Here is a 17347-nt window from a genome sequence, read left to right as displayed (position 1 = left end):
ATGTAAAACTCACACTAATTGCCTCAATTCATAATAGAAAGGTCATAAATTAGGATCTGATTCCTATTGTGCTGGACACTGAATTAACTACTACTTGTACAAATTGCATGGCAAGTTGTAGATTAGACAAGTTAGCCTCCTAAGGAAGCCTACATAAAGATCTGCCAGTAGTAGTTTTATTTAAAATGAAAGAAGTTTGTTTCTGTTTATTGTGTATGTAATGAAAATTTTTTTTGTGCCTTTAAGATTTTTTTATTTGGAATTTAAGTTATAATTACAGCACAATACATTATAATAATCAAAACAAAGACTTTACTGCAATTTTACAGGGCAACTGGTAATTTGTACAAGCTGCTGCATGGAACAACATTAAGATTAAAAGTAAGTGGAGATTCTTTATGCTAAATTTTTTTGTAGGAAAAATATATTTAATAAATTATACTACCACTATATGTGCCAATAATCTTGTCTTTTACAAGCTTCTCAACTCAGACAACTTAAGCTTGTTTTACTCCAACACTACACAAACTATTTGAATTACAGCACTCTTCCACAGTGCATCAGGGTGACAACAGGACTTCCAAGATCATAACAGAACTTTTGCTTTTGTATCACTAACAAAATATCTTGGCATATACCCTAAGTAACCCTCTATTAAAGAACGTATCTATTAAACATTAACAACTCAAGTTTAGCAAAAGATATTTAAGATATTAAATTCTAGCATAGAGAAGAAAATTACATATGGGAAAAAAGAAATCCCAGGTCTTTTTTTAACTCATTTTACCTCCATGAAGGGAAAAAAGTACACCAGTATCTTAAGTGAGAGACTTCAATTTTTTTTGCCCCTGATTATTTGGGGGTTTTAGGTTTTTTTTTTGTTTTTGGGGTTTTTTTAGTTTTACAAAATCACCATCTGACAATTTTAAACACTATCTTAGCACATCAAACCCCATGATAAATAGCAAGCATAAAAGGTAGTATTTATATTTTGTTTTCTAAAAACAGATTTATTTGAACATATTCATATTCTAAACATGAACTCTGGACAGAATGCATAAAGTTATAAAAAGGAACCAGTTACATAAATAGAAAACAAAGAAACCTCTACTGCAAAGAATCTTCCAAAATTACTGTTGTTTTTCTGCAAGTCACATCACATTTTTTTAATAGCAACTGGGAGAGTGATAAAACGCACTGTTCACACAAAGGAGTTTCTTACTGTCTTCTGCTCTCCTCCTCTGCATAAGTTAACTGGAGATTACATTCCCACCTGTTTCAAGGATTCCCTGCAATAACTTGGCTCCTTTACAGCAGGGACTAATTTTGCACTTCCTTTGGGTTAAGCTGATTTTTTCCTCAGGCTATTAGGCCCTATGCCAAAAGTCTTCTGTGTGTATCTCAGGTCTCCCCCTTCCCAGAAACCCCTAGTCCCATCTCAAATGCTCCATCTGCTCCCTTCTGTGCCAGACCCCCACTTTCCTACCCAATAATAAACTGCTCTACAACTACCCCCGTGCAATGGGTTCTAGATGTACTTCCACACTGCTGTTTTCCATGCTAGCTCTGCACACTGCTCATTCCCCCACCATTATTCTCTAATTGGGTAGTGGTTTTCAAAAAATGTGTAAATATATTAAAGCTATTGGAAAGCTGTGCAGATCTAAGAGTGGCTATGGCAGAACATTTCCACTGCATCATCCAAAAAAGTTAGTTTGTTCTGTTACCAACTCTAGAAATGCATGATGTCACATCTTTGCCAAATGGATGTTCAGGCTGCGCATTAACACTCAGTTTAACTTAACTGGAAAGTGGAAAAGGGAAAAAAAAAGACCAAAAGAAAAAAAAAAAAAAACAGAAGACCAACACAGTTCTTCCCACTACTGCCTAGGAAATTCCCTGAAACAACCCACCAATCAAACCTCATATTCAGAAGTTACCAGACTTAACGAAATCACAAACTTAAACAAAATGCACATAGACCTGTGTGGATGTACAAATCCAACATAAAAGCAACGCCATTTCTCTTACACTGACTAGGAAAATATTTTTCTCAAATTCTATGAAGTATATTTACATCTTAGTACATTACATTAAGTATAACAGCTCATTATACCAAGCTCTTTCATCTAGTTCACAAAAAGACCTCACGTTAACCACTCAATTATACCAACCAACAGCTTTATTACTAAAGATACTCGCCATACAAAATTTCTGGGTTGTTTTGTCTTCCCATCAAAAGCTATTTTCTTCAGTGCCAGAAAGGCCTGAACATAACCATTACAGAAAAAAAGGGGTTTATTTTGCAATTTGAAAGCAAATAACAGCAACAATAAATGCAGTCAGAAATATAATATAATATATTATATTATATATATATGCATATATATATGCAAATATAATTTTCAGCAGAATTTTGGAATCTCAGGTAGTCTTCTACATAGCCCACTCTGACACGTTTAAACACTAAAAACACTAAAACACTAAAAACATTAAACACTAAAAAAATTTAACGACTTAACCACCTTGCCATAAGTGCTAATGAATGATTCTTCACTTCCTGGATAGGAACAAGTGAGACTATACAGCAAAGACAGGCCTGAAGCACTTTTTAATCTGGTCACATGGATATATGAGGCATACCTATTAGTACCATGTGCCTTCCTGATTATATTTCAGATTTACTATTCTGCCTTCACAAACATAACTTGCACAATTCACATGTCACTGCCTAGTTAGTCTTGAAAATTCTTCACTTTTAAGAGTTTAAAAACTAGAAAAAATGAAGACTATATTTAAACCTTTAAATAACTAATATTTTAAAAATCAGCATACATATTAAAGGTTGAGAAGGCCTTCATTTTCCACGACATTTAAAAAAAACTCAGCCTAGATCCTGGGTTTTTCACACCAAAATCTCTTATCTTTCAACCCGTTAGTTTCACACTCATTTCACTCGATAAAATGAACAAACCTGACAATCTAAAGCACAAAAAGGTTCATTAATGAAAAACTTTTCTGAAAAGTCTGTTTTCAAAACGGCACCCCTACTACAGAGGAAGAGAATAACATTTCTAGAAGCTTTCTACAAGTCTAATATGGTTAAGATAGCTAAAAGCTTCCTTGGGTATTATTGAGTATGTCAGTGCCTCCCAATAACCAATTCTGTTGGTGAATAACAGTAAGTGTGAAAAGGCTAAAAAGAAAAAAGACAGCCTTACGAGTTACATGAAAATTGCCCGGACTTTGAAAAAGATGGACATTAATTAGTGCTGTGCCTGAGGGAAAGATTACTACGTAGGCCAAGTGTAACAGGTTGTCATTGGACCTACCAGCTAATCAATCAGCACTTATATACCAGTCAGCAAAAGAGCTGATAAGTTTCAGCTGAAACTTTTTTCAGTGCTTCTTGCCTAGTCAGTAAGAGGAAGAAACAAAGGATAAACTGCTAAAGAAGGGTAACAATGATGTAAGAACAGAAGACCAGGGGTACTATCTAGGTGAGAGTACAAAGATGCAAGACAAATTCACAAGGGCGAATAAAAAAGCCTTTCATATAACTACTTAATAGTTCTGCTAAACTTATCACAGTTGCAAGATCTACCACTGTTCTCTAAATCAAGCAAAATCTGATAATGAAACTATTTCAGATTTAAATATATCTCCATAATAAACTTTCCAGTAAACAATAAATTATTTCAGTAATCTAACACTAAGTGTTTGTAAGTTAATATTGTAGTTCAGCAGTAACACATCAGTGAGCTGCAGATGCATCTTCACTGCATTCAGATCAACTGATCTATACCTGAATCCATGCATCTGCCTAATGTCTTGCTTCAGTACCTGTGGCCCAATGCTAAACTCGGTCACTTTTCGTGCTTATAGAATAAATAATCGTTCAGTTAACTTTTAAGGTCATATCAGGTGTTTCTCAGCACTCAAATAAGACTAGCTGCTCCAGAAAACTCTGAAGGAACACGTCCATCCTTTCAGCACATGCCTGAAGTTAGGGAAAGGCACAAGAAAATTACCAGCATTCACATGCTGATAGTCTTTGTTTTAACTGTAAATCTGGAGGATAACTAGATTTGAATGCAGCCTGTTATTATTGAGCCAACTGATTCGAGCTTGCTCAAAAGTAGAAAACTTTAGCACAGCAGTGGGAACTTAACACAGTTCCCTGGAAAAACCTGGAATGATTACAGATCAATGAGATGCCTACCAGTCCTAGGGTTACTGCACTCGATTCTCATTACTAATACCACTGAGCCGAAAATGCCACCTGGTTATCCTAGGTATCAGTTTGGGTTTTGCTTTTCAGTTTCTGGGTTTTTTGGGAAGAAGATAAATATGTGTGTTAACAAAGTACTAAGTCTGTTTGCGTGCATAGAAATAGCTGGTTAAAATTCACCCTAAGTTTCAGGGCAACAACACTCAATGTTATAACAAAAGGAACAAATATAAATACTTACAAATTTCCTACAGTACCGCCCCAAATTATTTATTCTATTAGCAGATACTCTCAAAATACATTCAAAATGTTAGTAACAGAAGTTGCTGAACAGTATATTTTGATCATATGCAAGATTTTCCTGTTCAACCATTTTATTTGTAGTTGATTTTATATTTGAAACCACTAAAACAAAAAGTCAAAAACATAACACATTGATAATTGTGGGAAATTATAAAGACCATGCACAGGGAAAAAAGATTTTGATCACTCATGGAATTCAGGTGCTCTCACCACACCCTCTTATTTATTCAAATTTTCTAAAGAGGAAACAAGAAAAAAAATCCCAAGCCTAGGGGCACGATCTGAATGTTACCAAACCTGCCTACAGCAGGAGAGTCTTTACTAACTACACCCTTCTATCAGCTTCCTCTCACTTAACCCAGGGACTGTAAATTCAAGCATGTTAGTTCAGTATCTCTTTTTCCTCTTCTCTCTCTTCCTTCCCCCAGGTAATCTTAGCCTACAATACGTTGTGAACAAGACACCAGGTTCCGTAGGACTTCAGAGACACAGGCAGCCAGCAAAGGTCATGAAGTTTTATATGAAATAGTATATTGTACAGTACCTCACTTAAGACAGAATAACATTCTCCAATAGTTACAGAATTTACATTTTAATCATTCATTGATTTGGTCACCTCTGCATTAAGTCCAAGGATTTTAATATACTATCATAAACCTGTACCTCCACCTGTAAGCCTGAACTGTTCCCAGCTCCTCCCTGGAATTTCACCATCCCACCTCACATACTCTTCAGCTCTTCAGCACATCCGCTACCTTTTGCAATGCTCTGATTCTCTGTCCATCTAAAAGGCACAAGAGTACATTGTGACTGGCTTTTAAGCAGCAGCAATCATTTGGATCACTAGGTCAAAGCAAGTGACTTGCTGGACTACATGTAACGAAAATAATAAAGCATTCTACCATGGTGCAGCAAGGAGTGAACACAAAATGAAATTTTCAAACAGCAGGAATAAAAAAAAATTACACTCTTGGTAGCATAGGTCTTTTCCTCCCCAACTCAGCAAGCAGGCTTTGAAATTTCAGCACAAAATTCCCTCTCAGCACCCCAAGTTTTCAGCCTGGAAGTTCAAGATAAAACTTTGAAAAGATTAAAAACAAGGCACAATCCTTATTTAAACCACTAAACACAAAGAGTCCCACTCCTGCAATTGAGTCTGTACCAATGGTACTGGAAAGAAGCAATGATGAGAACACACAGATTTAACTGTGTGACTACAGCAAGAAAACCGTGAGAACAATGACAGAGAGAAAGTAGCACACTAGCTCTGGAGTGCACACGCAAGACATAATGACGCTGTACTTCCAGAAAACCCCTGCAAGTTATTTCTGTTATTTCCTCAACCCACAAATTGACATGCACTCAGATAAGATCAGGATTCAATTTAGATTTTAATTCGATGAAAACCAAGAAACTATTATCTTAAAAGTCCATTATGTACCTGGTTTTTTTTTTTTTTTCCAGAAGTTTACTCTCATGCAATTTCATGTAAAATCTCAGCTTTTGAAAAAACAAAACAAAACAAGCCAACCAAACAAGCCCCCAACACCCACCCGTCTCTTTCCATCTGCACAAGTTTGGAAGAAAGAAAATGTGACTCCTATGGGTCTTAAAAGCCAGATGGAGACCAAAAATGGAAATTTTTTTTCTTTCTTGTCTTCAGAATTTTAAGCAAATTACATAGTTTTGGGGAACCAATTCACAAGGGGTTTGGTTTTTTTGTTTTTAACACTTGAGGTTAGATCTAACAATGCCTCACTTCTGGAATATGAGTACTCGTGTAGCTACACGGAATTTGATCTAACGTGTATTCCAAGTACATTTCTGGACCAAACCATGTAATTTCTTCACACTTCACAATGAAAGAAAAGTAAAGTAAAAACAAAATTATAGCTGTTACTTAACTGTAACTCTAACAAGGAAGTCTGATACTTTTTAATGTTAAATTAGAAAAAAAAATAGCACAAGTTTCTGAAACTATTTTAAAGTACTAATTAGTAAAAGGACTACAGCATTTTAGCACTGCTCTTATCTCCATTTTTCATCCTATTTCCACTTTGTCAATTTAACTGTTGCACACAACATCCAAGAAAGCACTCCATAAGCCATGTTCTTTAAAATGCTTGGCTAAACCAGCCCTGAGAGGTAGACTTCAGCCATGTGCGAGAATTTGGTTGTGCCTTTCCACAAGAATCAATCGAAAGTCTCAGTAAGACCGGATGCATACCTTTAACATACAAAAACCTGAGAAATAATCTTTACATTTACTATTATAGAACTCATCCAAAGATGATTTTGAGCCTCAAATTACTGAGCCCCCCTTAATACTGTGCATGCTTATTACTTGTGCAGACCTAATATGGAAAGGCTGGTCTCCTTTTCATTTCACTAAACTATATTTTTTCTCCCAGTTATGTTTTAAGAGGTTACCACTCGGTTTTCTGCCTCCAGTGCTGAGACCCCGGTGCCGGGTGCAGGTAAAAACACATCCACAGTTCGTTTCCCATCCTGAAGCTCTGGTACACTCCGCCCGTGCGTTAGTGCAAAACACAACCCTAAAGAACCCCAAAAGCACCATCTGACAAACATCAGCAGCTCCTGAGGACAGCAGCAACCACATATAGCCACTAGAACGGGCAGCGCCCCGTCCCCAGGTCGCGACGGGGGCCGCTCCAGCGCTCTCCCCAAAACGCCTAACGATGCCGGCTGCAGCTCCAGCAGCCCCCAGGCTGCCTGCCGCCCGGTGCCGGGCCGGGGGGCGCGGGGGGAGCGCCACCTCCTCCCAAAAGCAGCAGGCAAGGCCCCGCAGGGGCCCTGGGGGAGCAGAAGCCGCGGCGGGGGCGGAGGGCCCGTCGCGCCGCCACAGGCCGCCCCCCGCCCCGCCCGGCACAAGTTGGCCAGAGAACCTGTGGCTGCCCCCCGTCCCCCGCCGCCCTGACAGCCCCCGCTCAGGCCGGGAGCGGGGCGAAGGGCGGTCAGCGCCCGGTGAAAAGGGGCCCCTTCCCTGCGGAGAGGCGGCCTGGCTAGCGAGCCCCCCCGGCACTGCGAGGCGGGGAGGCGACCGGACATGGCGCCCGCCGGCCTCCGGCCCCGGGACCCCCCGCTCCCTGGGGAAAGGCGCGGGCGGCGGCCGCGGGGGGACGGGACGGGAGGCGCACGGCACTGACCTGTCCTCCGAGTCCATGCGGCTGAGGGGTTCCCCGTCCGAGGACATCTCCAGACTGCCCCGCCGGCCCCCCGACGTGGCGCTGCAGCTGCTGCTGCCGCTGCTGCCGCCGCCGCCGCCGCCGGTGCCGTAGCCCTCGTCGCCACCGCTGGACACGCTGCTGGAGCTGCTCCCCCCGCCGCCGCCGCCTCCGCCGCCGCGGCCCAGCCCGTCCTCCTGGCTGCCCCGGGGGCCCTTGGGCTCCTCCTTGGCGTCGGCCTCGCTGCTGCCGCCGGGGCTCAGCGAGCGGGTCTCGTCGCTGCAGCAGCCGCTGCTTGTGCTGCTGCTCCCCACCAGGCTGCTCTCCTCCTCCTCGCCGCCCTCCTCCTCCTCCTCCTCCTCTTCCTCCTCCTCCTCCTCATCCTCCCCGTCCCCGGCCTGGCTAGCGCTCTCCGGGCTCGGCTCCGACATGCTCTCCGCCTCGCCGTTCAGCAGCAGCAGCGACTCCGTCTCCGCCGCGGCCGCCGCCGCCACCGAGGACGAAGGCGACGACGAGGATCCAGCCCCAGCCTCCTCCTCCTCGGCCGCGACGGCAGCGACCGCCGCCTCGCCGGGAAGCAGCCCCTCCGGCTCCGCCATGTCGCTGCGAGCGGCCGCCATGGCGCCTGCGAGTCGCTGCGAGCGGAGCCGAGCTGAGCTGGGCCGGGCGCGCGCGCCGGCGGCAGCGGCGGCGGCAACGGCGGGGGCGTGCGCGTGGCCGGTGCGCGTGGCCGGTGCGCGTGGCCCGTGCGCGCGCGGCCGCGCTCCCCCCTCAACCCCGCAGCTCCCTCCCCTTGCCCTTCTCACCCGCACAATCGCGCGGCGGCGCGAGCCGCAGAGAGGAGGGGCCCGCGCCGCCGCACGCGCTACGGAACGCGCCTGCGGACAAAAATCGCGGGGAGGGCGAAGCGGCGGGCCCCTGGCGCTGGGTGGTGAGGGAGGCGGCGCGCGGGAGGGGCGTTAACGGTCGGGCGGGGCGGGGCGGCGGTTGGGCGGCGGGGATCCTAGCTCGCTCCTAACGCCTCGCTTGAATCGCGTCATCCTTACTCACCGCGCCTGGAGGAAGAGCGGCTGAGCGCTCACGGCCGGAGGGGAGTCCCGCAGGACCAGCCGCGAACGGCGAACAGGGCGCTCCCGCCGCCGGGGTGCCTCCCCCGCCGTCCGGGAGGCACCCCGGCGGCGCCAGCGTCCCACAGCCCCCGGCCTCAGCAGCCGCCTGGCTGCGTCCGTCAGGGGCTGGGCAGCCTCAGCGAGGCCTGCGGGGCCGCCAGAGGGAGGGGGCGAAGAGGCCGGGAGTCGCGGCTGAGGAGAATTTGGTGACATTTGTATCCGTGAGAGGAGGCTGTAGGGAGTCCGGAGCTGACTCTACTCGTAACTAAAACGAGGGAAGCGGAATCTAGAGCTTACGAGAAAGGGAGGAACGGGGCTCCTCAGCGAAGAGAGTTACAGGGCGCAGGTCACGATGTGACATTACCCAGTGAAAATTGTCAAAAGGCGAGCTCAGCTGAGACACAAAGGCGGAAAAAGGTTTTCAGCCGTACTGACAAAAAGGAATGAAAAAGCAGTCTCGCTATGCTGTGAGGAGTAAGAGCAGAGAGAATAAACTAGATGTGGTCTTAAACCTCCATTTGCAGTAGAGGGGTGCGTTGGCTAGAAGGCAAAAGCAGTATGACTAAAGGGGAATGCAAAATATAGAGTACTGCATTCAAATGGAAGAAAAAACAAAAGAGTTTAATGTACCGAAACTGTGGAAATTTGTTGTGGTTTTTTTTTTTTTTCTCATGAACCTAAATTTGGTTCTGGAGGCATGGGGTTACTAAATTTTTTGAGTTGGGAATTGTGCCATCTGAAGAAAACCAGCTGCGTATGTGTAGAAGGGGAAAGGTGAAAGCTGGACAGAGTGATTGTCAAACACATACCAGACTTCAGAACAAATTATGAAAAAGTAATTTTAATATTAATGTAAAATGAGGTAAAGTTTACTAAAGGTAAAGCCAGACTAACGCGACAGGCTTTTTGATGGGGGTCTTGTCTACACGGACATCAAGAAAGCATTCGATAAATTGGCATGTGGAAGTGATTAGCAAAAGTTTATAGGTTGAGGGTTTGCAGTAGAATGGGAAGGTGGGTGGAATCTGAACACAGATGAAATCAGGTAATTTGACAAATTATTGGAGGGATGATGAGGGTAATGGAAAGCATAAAAGGCTGTTCCACCTGAATTTTAAATGTCATATATACATCTGTCAGTCTTTACCCAACTCTTACAGAACTTGCCACATTAAAAAAAAACAACCAAAACAAAAACTTGAAGCAGTGGTAGTTCAGTTTAAAAACAAACTACAGAACCACAACTCAGTCCAGAAAAACATTGTGCATCCTGCATAATAGGAAGAACATCACCAATTCAAGTTACAGCAGGCGTATCTGGCACATCCACAGAGATCCGAGATTCCAGAAGTTAACCGCGTAGGATTAAAATCTGGACAGGGTGCTACTAAAACCTGCCTTAGCATAGCTGGAGACGGCTCCCAGCCCATCAGCAAATGTAACTGTTAACAGCAACACCAGCAGCCCGTGGTGCAGCAGCATCAAAATAGAATGCCACGGTGCTGAAACAACAGCCCGGTGTTGGAGCAGAGGGACGTGACAATGGATCAATCTTTGGAAACAAACCAATGACATCTTTAACCTGCAGAGGAGCATAGGCAAACTTCGGGAACCAACAACAGCAAAAAAGTTACGATAGTTTCCCAGATTCCTAGAAACCAGCCTCAGCTAGAAAGTGGTAATGGTAAGAATGCTTTAAAAAAAAAAAATAGACAAGGAGAGCTGTAATGCTGTTTCATCTGTGTAACGTGCGTGTCTAGTAACTCCACCACACAGTGACCAAACCCTGAGCTTCTACATCCTCTTTCTGCCTTTCGCCCGCCCTCCCGCTGAGAACGCACTCTGTACTTTACTCTTCCCTGACGGAGGTGTGGCACCCCCGGGTGGGTGTTGCTGTCGCAAGTCTTATCAAACAACGAGGCGTGAGGTTTCAAAAACAAACGACACCGTTTGATTCAGCCAGAAGACGGCAGGAGCTGAAGTGATTCCTGTGCCTCTTCTACCCAATGATTCCCTTCTGGAGTTCTCTGCGTGGCCGGGGACAGAATCAGAGGTATCAAGTAATGAGAAAACAAAAATATATAAAGGACCTAGGGAAAAGACACCTTTGACAACCTAAGAATATTTAAAAAAATAAAAAAGGAGAAAAATTATCTCAGAGAACTCCATGTACCCTAATGTAAATTGTCCAAATCCACTTCACTGAGTGTTTCCAAGTCTATCTGGGTCTCTTGAGGTCCTGTGTGCGCTCAAGGCTCCCTGTGTTCGTGTACCGAAAGCACGCAGGGTGATTCAGACCTCCCACTCTCCTAAGTAGGGCAGTAGAGACGCCAGCTCATTAGGTAATTTGTGTATTCAAAGAGGGTCAGGGAAGGAAACCTCAGGACGCAAATGAATAGGAAGGACGGCGTGAACCTGCCTAATGGAAACCACTTAGCATTTAAGCAAGAGATCAGTACCGAAGGGGCCGCTACTGCCGAGTCGGTCGTCAGAGAAATGCTCTGTGATAAGCTCTTGGTGTCCTACGCTCAGTTTTTCAAAACCACAAAATTCTGCACCCGGGCTTGGTCCTTGAGCACTATAATAAAGTCATTGAGTATAAGCAGCAATGATTACTGGAGTCTCTTGTTACTGTGCTTTCCCTGTACAAAAATATCCAGCTTAGCAAAGGTAAATCTCCTTTTTCTCCAAGGTTTTTGACTTTTCAAACCTCTTGAAAGGGGAGATCTGTCTGAGAACAGGTGAGTCAAGAACTGGCAAAGGCATCTAAATCACTTGCATTTGAATGGCCTGATAAAAACTCAAAGCAGGAGACATGCAGTTAGGAAATCCTTTGGAAAAAAGAACTTAGGCATCCATTTACACTTTGAGAGTGGATGTTACTCTGTCCTTCGCATGAGGGGCTTCTGGTGCACTCCATCTCGCTTGGTGTGACGGGGTTACAACAGGGACAGTGCTCTAAAGCTGAGATATCTATGTTGAGGCATACTGATCTGTGATACTTGGAGGATATTCTCAACAAGTTACAAAATTTTAAGAAGGTCAGTTGGTAAAGTAGAAGCATCTTGTTCACGGGCAAAGAGTCCAAGCAGAACCATTTTCCACCAGTGCAAGAACAACCAACGCCGCAGACACAGCAGAGCAGGGAGAAGAAATTAAGATTTTATTCTCTTACCTCAGGAACACCAGGGTGTGGGGCCTTCACGTTGACAGCAGAATCAATAACGAGCAGACGCCAAAGAAGTAGTTTCTTCTTTTCTTGAGTTACAACAGTTTTGCTGTCTTGTGGGGTTTTTTTTGAAGGACAGTTAGGTGAGATCATCAGAAGGTTTTGTACGTGTAAGGCAGTTTTTTTGAGCTTTTTTCCCTAACGTTGATCAGCATCATAATTCTATGACATATAGTATGTAAGCAAAACACTTCAAAACAGTAAGAAAGGCCTATAAAGAGAGGGAGAAAAATGCTGTAGGCTTAAGGTACGGGAAAAGTGACATCCTGCCTTGCACTTGTTAGGATACCAGGGGAAGTTCTGTAAAACCAAACCTTTGGTCACTGAACTGACTCCTCCCTCCCCTGCCTCCGCAGGCATGTCTTAAGCACTGCAGGAAATTCCTGCTGCCTGAACCTCATGACTCACCTTGCTCGCAATATTCTGCCTGCTCAGCAGCCTCTGGAAACTGCACCCTTCCCTCCTTTCTGCCCCACCCTTCCCCATCCAGATTCGAGGTCTGGAGGAAGAGGCTGCAATCTCCCAGTGCTTCAAGTAAGCATCCAGCGCCTGGTTCTCACCCTTCCCTTCAGACCGGACTGAAACTGCCTTGTTCTGCAATTCTGACCCCACCCTCTCCTGCAGCACCCACTTAATTCTCCCTTTAAACTCAGCTTCTGTGCCACTTTCTTTTTAAAGCTGCCTTTAATCTTTCCCCATACTGTTTGCTTAGAAACCGTGACTATAGGAAACTTCAAGCCTTGCTTAGGTTGGGCTAACCAAAGGGAGGCTGCTGGGAATGCGTGTTGGGCTGTGGGCTGGGGTCCCTCTTGTCTCCCCGTTGGGCGGTGAGCCCTCCCTGGGGCTGTCCACTGCCTTTGCAAAACACTTTGCAGCACTATGAATTCTAATACTGCTTGGGTCCTTCTTGCCCCTGTTCCCTGGCCATGCTTTGTTATAGCTTGCACGGTGACATGCTGCTGCTTCTGCTGTGCCAGCACAGCTCTCCCTCAGATTCGTGCCACAAGCTCAACCAAGGAACTGCTTTTAGTGGTAACTAGGAGGAAGAAAAAACATAAAATGGTGTTTTGTTGCTCCTAGGTCGTGAAACTTGAAAAAACTCCGGGCAGCTCAGCTAAACTTAACTGTGCCTGCTTTGGGGATGTGAAAAAGGGAACGGGAAAATTAAGACCTTATTAAGGTGACACAGAGGACCAGGACTTAGTTCAGGAATGGAAAACCCCATTCTGTCATTCTGGAGCTCATCCAAAAGCATATCCTAATATTCATTATATTTGCATTTGTATTATTGTAACAACTCGCAAGCCCAGCAGAGACAAAGGCATCTTTGCACTAAGGGCTCTGACAACACAAGCAGTAAGGGGACACCCGTGTTCCATAGATGCTCTGATATAATTGAAAGGAATCAGATATTTTTCAAGTGCATAACACCTCTTCTCTAAAATGCACGCTAACTGATGTTAAATTTGCTGTCAAATGATATTGAAGGAAAACACAAAAAGCCATACAAGAAAGCATGAAGAAGAATTGTAAGTGAAATATACATTGCTTTGAGTTCAAGGCATCAGACGGCCTCATAATACGGTTCATTTATGTGCTTTACAGCTTGTTCCAAAAACCGACACGTAAGAACAGAATTTCAGATAGATACTATTTAGCTACGATAAGCTGTTTGTTATTACAGATACCACTGAGAACCAACTCAGAATTTCCTTCAAAAGCAAAAGCTGCTTGCAATAATTCTGCACTGGTACATCTATCTGAATATTAATCCTGTCACCCCATGTCTCTAAGTTCTTGTGAGTTCCAGGGACTTGCCTAAGTCTGACCTAAAAATGTGTTGTGCTTTTCTTTGAAGCTATTCAGAAAGTTTTCCAAATGCCGCATTGGAAAATTTAAAAGGCTGATGCAATGCTTCATATGAACAGGTAAAACAGTAACATATGCAGTACTTACAAGCAAAAAGAGCATCTTTTCTCTGCCATGAATATTGTCACTATTTTTGTCCTCTGATTCAAAAAAATATATTAATTATCAGGAACATTTTATTTTCCTCCAAAAGTATCCTATACCTCCTTGTGTACAGTTTTTACTTGGCACAGTTTGCTCTTTTTCAATAAAAGGCAGCCAAAGTTCTTAAGTCTCAGAAGAATCGGCATTCTTAAAGGGTGCAATTTAGATTAGTTTTAACCATAGATAATTAACATATTTGCTTCCAGATCAAAGAGTCCTTACATGCTGTTAATTTGGGGAATGCGTGTTCCCTACATTCTTATGCAAAACAGAGCTGGATTCTAGCTTTAAATTAAGGTGTGCGACCAGGAACACAGGGTTGCCACCAGTATGTCCATTTGTTTTCTGCAGGTCAGCCACTACAGAGCACTACAATAAAACCAGGGGAGGTCACCCCAGCGGAGGGGGCAGTTCTGCACAAGCGCACTAGGCAGTAACTCAGAGCAGTTTTTTTCTAAAACTGTAGATGTGAAATCAAGAGCAGAGTCTTTCTTTGCACAGACAGAGATTCTTTTCAAAACCATAAAAGTAATCAAGATCTTGCATGTTGCAAAACCGGTGTGTAACCATTACAACCGAACAGAAATGCATAATGAATTGAATGCTAATTAAATACAAATCACAGCTTGGAAGGAGTACAAGTTTACAGCAGCTTTTCCACATTCTCCTAGGGTTACTTTAAAACTCCCCTTCTTCAATTTGTGGTCATACCTAGAATATGGGATTTTCACAGAAGAGCCTTAAATTTTTTAAAATGAATATTTCATAAAATTTAAATTAAGAGTCCCTTGCAGAAATCTATTTATAATGTTTGCACTTTTTTTTTCTTGAAAGAATCTCTTGTCTTTCCAAGATTATGCTCATGTGAACGCATGTTCTTCCAGCCACGGTTCTCAGCTTCCCAGAACATGCTGTGGTGGGCCCAGCAAGGGGCCCTGAGGATAACTGAGGGAGTGGAGCGTGTCAGATGAGGAGAGGCTGCAAGAGCTGGGGCTGTTCAGCCCAGAGAAGCGAACGCTCAGGGGGATCTTATCAAGATGTATAAATATGTGAGACATGGAGTAAAGAATATGGAGCCAGACTCTTCTCAGTGTTGTCTGGTGAAGGGCAAGAGGCAATGGCCACAACCTGAAACATGGAAAATTCTATTTAAACATAAGGAAAACCTTTTTCCCAGTGAGGGCTGTCGGGCAGTGGAGCAGGTTGCCCGAAGAGGTTATGGTGTCGCCATTCCTAAAGATATTCAAAACACACCTAGACACAGTCCTGAGCAGTCTGTTCTAGCTGACGCTGCTTTGAACAGGGTGGTTGGGCTTGAGGATCTCCAGAGGTTCATTCCAACCTCAACTATTCTGTGATTCTGTCCAGCTGAGATGTTATTCCCATGTTACACAAAGACACAGGCATTGCCAAATCTGCAAAACCAGGAAATAGTTTTCTGAGTTCCCAGATACAACCACATACCCTGGCTTTGCCCCAGCCTCACATGGGGATGAAAACCACGTTCACACTGATTTCTAAAGCTGGGAAGATACTGTCATGGGGAAGGTGTCAAAGTCCAGATCTCCCAAAACCTTTAACAGTTGGATGGTTCCTCTTCTCTCCCCACTGCTCTGCTTATGTTACAAGAAAAAATCAGGTTGTGGAATGTTTAGCAAACAGCTAGACATATACAGCATTAGTGAAGTTAAATAGAAATTATTATGTGGGAGGCTTTAGCATGAGCTAACACCCAAATTTCAGAAAAGTTCAGATTTGCACCTAAAAACTAGAGTTCCCATTATTATTGTTGTTCACTGAGCAGCAGAAACCATTCTGAAAGTAATTGGAACTAATTTAACAATTATAAAACCAGCAGGATGACTGTTGTCATTTGCCACTAATGACGTATTTATCACAGATAGTGTATTTGTCTTCTGAGCTATTAAACCGATGTTTCCAATTCCAATGCTTCAAACCTTTCCTTTAAAATCAAGGATCTATCATGTTCATGGAAAATAAGCCAGGTCCACAGAAGTACAGCGTCCCTCCCTATTCTCAATCAATCAAATCTGAGAGAGAGAGGGAGATTGATGAGAACAACCTACTTTTCTGTGCATGGCATTCACTGAATGTGAAAAGGGGTTTCAGCAGGACCGAGAAAGTAGCTGTTGTCATGACAGCACTGGGAAGCCCAGGGACTGAAAAGATCTTCATCAGCTCACTGCAGCAATTCTGTGCCAAAGGAACTGTGCTGCCTGTCTGCACGCTGACAGCAGAGCCAGGGGAGTGCCTTCTTGTCAAATCACCCTGGTTTTACTCTGTGAACTTCCCCACTCTTGCCCTCTGAAGCTGGGATATAGTTGCAATCTGGCAAAAAAGGAACTTTCCTGCACCCCTCCTTTCCCTTCCATACCCCACGCACCTTCTGTTTGTCTGTCTGGTTTAACAGGGGCAGCACCTAGCCTTCCTCTACTCCCTTTTGCCCCTCCCTGGCAACAAAAACGCCATGTAGAAGGCAGCGGTAATCTGTAGAAAACCTATGCAAATATCAGCATGTTCTACAATCCAACTGCATGGATGTAACAACTGCCACTCCTGTTATCTCAGCATTATGGGGTAGCATGTCTGCATGCCGTGACGTTTGTGTGGCAGCGTTGGGGCAAGAGGCTGAGAGGATTTCTGTGGCAGTATCAGCTGCCTGGGGACATACTCTTGACAATGGTGGGATCTTGTCTGGTCAACTTTGGCCATTCCATTGCAAGTAAATGCACTGTCTTTCCCACTGCAGTTAGGCAACCTGCCGTCCGTGCCAACTGCCCCACTGTAATCACCACAAGCACCAGTTTTGGGGGACCTCTGAGACTATTCCTTTCACAGGGAAGCTTTTATTTTACCGAAATGGCTAAAAACGGTTGCTGTATGGCTGAGATCCTCATAATGTAAACAAGGAAGGAGAAAGTAAGGTCTTTTTGACCATGCACGTGTTGATCAAGTTCCAATACTATTTATTTGAAGCACTGGGAAATATAAAAAACGTAAACATTTGGAAACCTGCATTATGCTCCTGCTGATTATCACTAATGGAGCAGAAACTCAGATTGAGCACTTCACACGCAATCTTGCAACAGCCACCTCTATTGCAAATTAAACGATCAGAGATTCGTGCTCTCAGACGAGCTCTACAAGCCTCATCTGAAACTTTGTCCTCTCTGGTATTGATCGCAAAATTCCCATTGAACTCAGTGGGGCCCGAATGTCAAACTCGGCCTGAGGCTTGGGGAACTCAGGAGTTTTG

General features: G+C 44.1%; 1 protein-coding gene across 3 annotated transcripts in view; it reads right to left on the bottom strand.

The window, feature by feature from the left end:
* Positions 1-8530, bottom strand: part of AEBP2 (AE binding protein 2) — a 53836-nt gene extending 45306 nt beyond the window's left edge. Inside the window, exon 1 of one of the 3 annotated variants that reach the window (XM_064459553.1) lies at positions 7702-8530. In XM_064459553.1, coding sequence (XP_064315623.1) covers positions 7702-8339 — 638 coding nt within the window. In that variant the 5' untranslated portion in view covers positions 8340-8530. The remainder of the gene's footprint in view (positions 1-7701) is intronic. The other 2 variants (XM_064459536.1, XM_064459546.1) reach the window with 2 other exon arrangements.
* Between the last annotated feature and the right edge of the window lie 8817 nt (positions 8531-17347).

This window comes from Phalacrocorax carbo, chromosome 1 (genome assembly GCF_963921805.1).
Source record: "Phalacrocorax carbo chromosome 1, bPhaCar2.1, whole genome shotgun sequence".
In the NCBI taxonomy this organism is placed as follows: domain Eukaryota; kingdom Metazoa; phylum Chordata; class Aves; order Suliformes; family Phalacrocoracidae; genus Phalacrocorax; species Phalacrocorax carbo.
This window is presented reverse-complemented; position numbering and strand designations above follow the sequence as displayed.